Genomic DNA, 5,430 nt, shown 5'->3' on the forward strand with positions numbered 1-5,430 from the left:
AAATATATATATATATATATATATATATATATATATATTTGATATATCTAGGACAATGCAGTTTGTACAATCTTTTCTGTACATTATTGTTGACATTATAAGTGTTGCCGACAATAGATTAGGTGAAAAAACTGTCCAACAGTGTATTGCCACATGGCAAATTTTAAAAGATATGTACACCAAGCATGATTTTATATTTTATATCCCAATCTATGTTCAATATATCAAAATGAAATAAGTGAGGAACTTTGGTAAACTCTCTTAATATTCATTATGAATAAATAATATAGTAAATGTGGAGTAAATACATCAAAAATTAATCTTTTATTTATCAACGCCCATGAAATTTGAAGCATAAACTGTAAACCCATGCTGTCAATTATGGGCAATTTAATTTAATTTTTTTATTTTTTTTAAATGCCATCTAAATAATTTCGTAAACTCCAATAATACATTGGTGAAAAAAAAATTAAAAAAAAAATTCCACAATTCAGAGATTTCACTATCTTAGACAGAATATTTTGTTTCAAATAGAAGCATTAGAAGAAAGAAAACACAAAATCAAAATAATCATATAATAACAAAAGTCAACAACTTCGTCATTAAACTCACTGTTGGAAATTAATTATAATTTCAGTTTGTTGGTAGTCTGTCCTATTCTCTAGGACATTTATTTGTTTCATTTTTAGTGGGTTTATGGTGCATGTACGCGTCCAGTATTTTCTATTTTTCAGCTAGCATGATGTTTGCACATTGTGTAGTGCCTAATTTATAGGTATTATTGTTGTGTAATTGCCTATATAAAGGATTGGATGGAATGAATGCAGTGTGCCAAAAATTAGAACTCAACTTTCTTTTCTTTATCTCTTTTACAACAGTGGTATCAGAGCCAAGTTTAGAGAGTGAGAGTTGTATAAAAGTAAGAGAGTTCATAAAATATATTGAGTGTGAGTTACGAGAGTCAAAAAAGGGAGAGAAGTGCTTGTAAAACAAAGAAAGCAGTAGCTTTTTTTAATTTTGTTTCTGTCTTTGCAGCAACAAAATTCTACGTCACTCAATGGCTACGAATAACTTTGTTCAACCAGCTATTCCACGCTTTGATGATCATTATGATCATTGGAGCATGCTCGGAAAATTTCTTTTTTTTTTTTATAGGTAATCAGAGAATTTTATTCCTTAAAAGAGAGTACACAAGGGGTATACAATCACTTTAAGCATGAAAGGAACAACAAGAAATTAGTCAACCCTACAACAGGATTTTTAGCCACTACATTAAACCAAATATACAAAGTCAATTAAAATAATTCTCTTATCTGTTCTGTTGTCTTTGTTTGGTCTTCGAAACATCGATTGTTCCGTTATCTCCATATGCACCATACAATGCATCCCGAGATAAGATTCCATAGAAGTTTGCTATCCTTATCGCGAAATTTTCTTCTCCATGCCCACACCAAGTCTTCTATACGCTTAGGTAGCACTCAATCCATTGATTGAGAAGCCAGAATACTGTTTCAAAGCCAACGCACACCATCACAATGAATGAATAAATGATCAATCGTCTCTCCATCCTTCTTGCACATATAGCACCACTTGGTTACATAAAATCCTTTTCGTCGAAGATTATCCACCGTTGACACCTGTCCCCTCATAACTGTCCACAATAGAAATGTTACCCGTGGAGGCAATTTACTTTGCCACACCATCTTCCAAGGTAATGAACTCTCCACAAATCCCAAAAGGGATTGAAAGTATGAGCGGACTGAAAAAATACCATCTCGAGCTAATCTCCACTTGCTACAATCACCCTCTCCTACCCGAATTTATATCTCATACAGAGCGGTCAAAAACAACGAATAATCTTCCAATTCCCAATCTTGTAAACCCCTCCCAAAAGTAATATTCCAACTATATCCCCCATTATGGATGTCAAGTACATCACCTACCATAGCAGTAGGCTCTAACGCAATGCGGTACAATGAAGGAAATCCCTCCTTTAACGGTTGATCGCCACACCAACTATCATCCCAAAATCTAATATCAGTGCCATTTCCCACCACAAAATTTAGTTTGTCCTTAAAATCACTCCATCCCCTTCGGATATACCTCCACAAACTTACCCCATAGGAGCCACGACCCTCAACCGTACACCAACCCCCCTCCATCACACCATACTTTGCCCCAATGATTTCTCTCCAAAAGCTCTCCCTCTCCACTCCAAATCGCCACAACCACTTGCCCAATAAAGCCTTATTAAACAAAACAAGGCTCCTCACTCCAAGCCCCCCATCCTCATAGGCAAACAAATAGTACCCCAATTAACCAAATGCATTTTCCTCTCCTTCCCTAACCTTGCCCACAAGAATTCTCTTTGAAATCTCTCTAATCTATTTGCCCCTGCAACCGTAATAGGAAACAATGACAAAAAGTAAGTGGGGAGATTTGAGAGAGTGGATTTAATAAGGGTAAGTCGGCCTCCCTTAGAAAGATACATACGCTTCCACACTACTAACCTTCTCTCCATTCTTTCTATAATACCATTCCAGATATGTGTACTTTTAAACCGTGACCCTAACGGGAGGCCTAAATATAACATGGGCAATTGTGCAATCCTACATCCCAATATGCCAGCCAACTCCTCCACGTTAGTGAAATCCGCAACTGGAATAACCTCAGATTTCCCCAAGTTGATTTTTAATTCAGACACCGCTTCAAAACATAGGAGCAAACGACGCAGGTTCCTGAATTGTTCATCATCCGCATCACAGAAGATCAAGGTATCATCTGCAAATAGCAAATGAGACTCCTGCAATTGGCCAACCCTAAAGCCCCTTACCAAACCCTCTCCCACAGCTCTTTCAAACATCCTACTGAAAGCTTCCATCACAATAACAAAAAGCAATGGGGATAGTGGATCTCCTTGCCGCAATCCTCTACTACTCCGAAAATAATCCTCCGGCGTTCCGTTGACCATGATTGAGAACGAAACAGTAGAAATACAGAACTGAATCCATTTACACCACTTATCCTCGAAGCCGCACCTCCTAAGCATATATAAAAGGAAACCCCAGTTCACATGATCATATGCCTTCTGAATATCGAGCTTACATAGCATCCCGGGAATTCCCAAACGCAATCTTGAATCAATGCATTCATTCGCTATAAGCACAAAGTCCAAAATCTGGCGACCTTTTACGAAAGCATTCTGAAACTTGGACACTACTTTCCCGAGCACCTCCTTTAATTTGTTCGCCAGGACTTTCGCAATAATCTTATACACCCCACAGATTAGGCTAATAGGGCGAAAGTCCTTAATGTCAGTCGCTCCCGATTTTTTAGGGATCAGCACAACAAATGTAGCATTAGAACTTTTTTGGAACCTGCCACGTTCAAAAAAATATGTAAACACATCCAAAATTTCCGATCGCACCACCTCCCAACAAGCATTGTAAAATGAGAATGAGAAACCGTCCGGTCAAGGGGCCTTATCCTCGTTCATGCTAAACACTACCTCCTTGATTTCATCCTCCTCAAAAAGTCGCTCTAACCACCCGGCATCATCCTTCGTGATAGTACAAAAATCCAAACCTTCCAACTTTGGCCTCCACTCAAACTGCTCCTGATATATATTCTGATAGAAATTCACCAATTGGCTTCCAATTTCGATTGGTTCTTCATAAGTTATCCCATCCACTTCCAACACTGTAATCGAGTTTTTGCGCATATTAGAATTAGCGATCCTTTGAAAAAACTTAGTACATTTATCTCTTTCTTTCAACCAATTGACCCTAGATTTCTGACGCCAAACAATCTCCTCCATCTCCACCAACCTCTCCAATTCTTCCCTTAATGCTCTACGTTTCTCCTTCTCCTCCCCAGCCAACCTTCGACTCTCCTCCCACCTATCCAACTCATCAATCTCGGAAAGACACTGAATTTTATGACAGTTTACATTGCCCACAACCTCCTCATTCCATTTCTTTAAATCTCTTTTCAAAGACTTCAACTTCTGATCCAACACAAAACTAGGAGACCCCCTGACATCGTAAGATATCCACCAAGTCTGTACTTGCTCCCTAAAACCTTCAACTTTCAACCACATTTTTTCGAACCTAAAAGGCCTTCGTCCTCCACCCGTCCTGTTCCCAGTTAACATAATGGGGAAATGATCAGAGTACACCCTCCCCAATCTTCTCTGAATGACATCTGAATACTTAGCCTCCTACTCTCCGCATATCAAGAATCTATCAATACGAGAAAGAGCAAATTGATCCCGATTGGATGACCAGGTAAAATCTCCTCCAATCATAGGCAAATCCACCAACATATTCTCCCTTATAAAGTCTGAAAAATCCTCCATAGCCTTCGTGAGTCTCCCACCGTTCGACCTCTCAATAGGAAATCGAACCACATTAAAGTCACTTCCTATACACGATGGTGGATTCCACCAAGCCATCATTCAGCCAGTTCGTCCCACAAGCCCCGTCTACTATCCTCAATATTAGGCCCATAAACACCTATGAACATCCACTGAAATTCATCCCCAATGCTTCTGAACGACATCGAAATTGAGAACAATCCAACACTCACCTCCTCCATCTCAAGCACTCTGGTGTCCCACATGACTAATATGCCTCCAGAAACCCCTGATGATCCCATAAACTGAAACCCTACATGCTGTCCCCCCTATAAGCTACTAACCACCGCCCTTGAGATGACCTCCATATTGGTTTCTTGTAAGCATACAAGATTCGCTCCCCAGCCCCTTAGCAGATGTCGAACACCCATCCTTTTCCCAACTTCATTAAGTCCCCTTACATTCCAGCTAATGATTTGTGGTATCATTTCAACAGTCCAGCATCCCTCCCCAGTACTCCATTCTTGGATTCACCACCTTCGCCATCATAATTAACTGACCATTCGAGCCTCTTAAGTTCACGATCGCCCTTTCTTCTTAATTTACCTTCTTGTTTACTCATCTTCTGTCCCCTATTGGCCTCCAAATCCTCAAACAATTGTAGTAATCTGTTTTCGTATCCATCACAAGACACGCCCATTAACTTACTGAAATCCTGAATTTTCTGTAAAACCCAGTTCGAAGGTGGGTGTCCAGCTTCGAATCCAAACAAATCCCCTGTTTCCTCCACCTGTATAACATCACTTTCTATTTCTCCTTTCTTGGCTCTATCTACCCACAACACCAGTGCTTTTTCCATCCCCAAGTCACTTACCTTCATTGACTTAGAGTTCCCTCTATTATATGTGTTCACAACCCTTGTTGTCAAAGGTGTCGCGTCGTGCTCTATCACCCCTGATAGTACATGCCTCGTCTCTTGGTCGCCTAGTAAAAGCCCATCTTTGTGTGGGACTGTGTCCATTCCACTCATCGTTACTGTCTCCAAGTTCACCATACTCGGCTCCCCTTCTTTAGAC

The 5,430-nt window shown here is 39.7% G+C and overlaps 1 protein-coding gene across 1 annotated transcript; it reads right to left on the reverse strand.

Moving 5' to 3' along the window:
• Window positions 1-3,472: 3,472 nt before the first annotated feature.
• LOC111405049 lies at window positions 3,473-4,453 on the reverse strand. Its single transcript, XM_023033737.1, has 2 exons — window positions 4,224-4,453; window positions 3,473-4,136 (listed from the first exon to the last, which is right to left on the reverse strand). The coding sequence occupies exons 1-2, from the start codon at window positions 4,451-4,453 to the stop codon at window positions 3,473-3,475; spliced, it is 894 nt and encodes a 297-aa protein (XP_022889505.1).
• Window positions 4,454-5,430: the final 977 nt, after the last annotated feature.

Source organism: Olea europaea, chromosome 12 (assembly GCF_002742605.1).
Source record: "Olea europaea var. sylvestris chromosome 12, O_europaea_v1, whole genome shotgun sequence".
Classification (NCBI taxonomy): Eukaryota; Viridiplantae; Streptophyta; class Magnoliopsida; order Lamiales; family Oleaceae; genus Olea; species Olea europaea.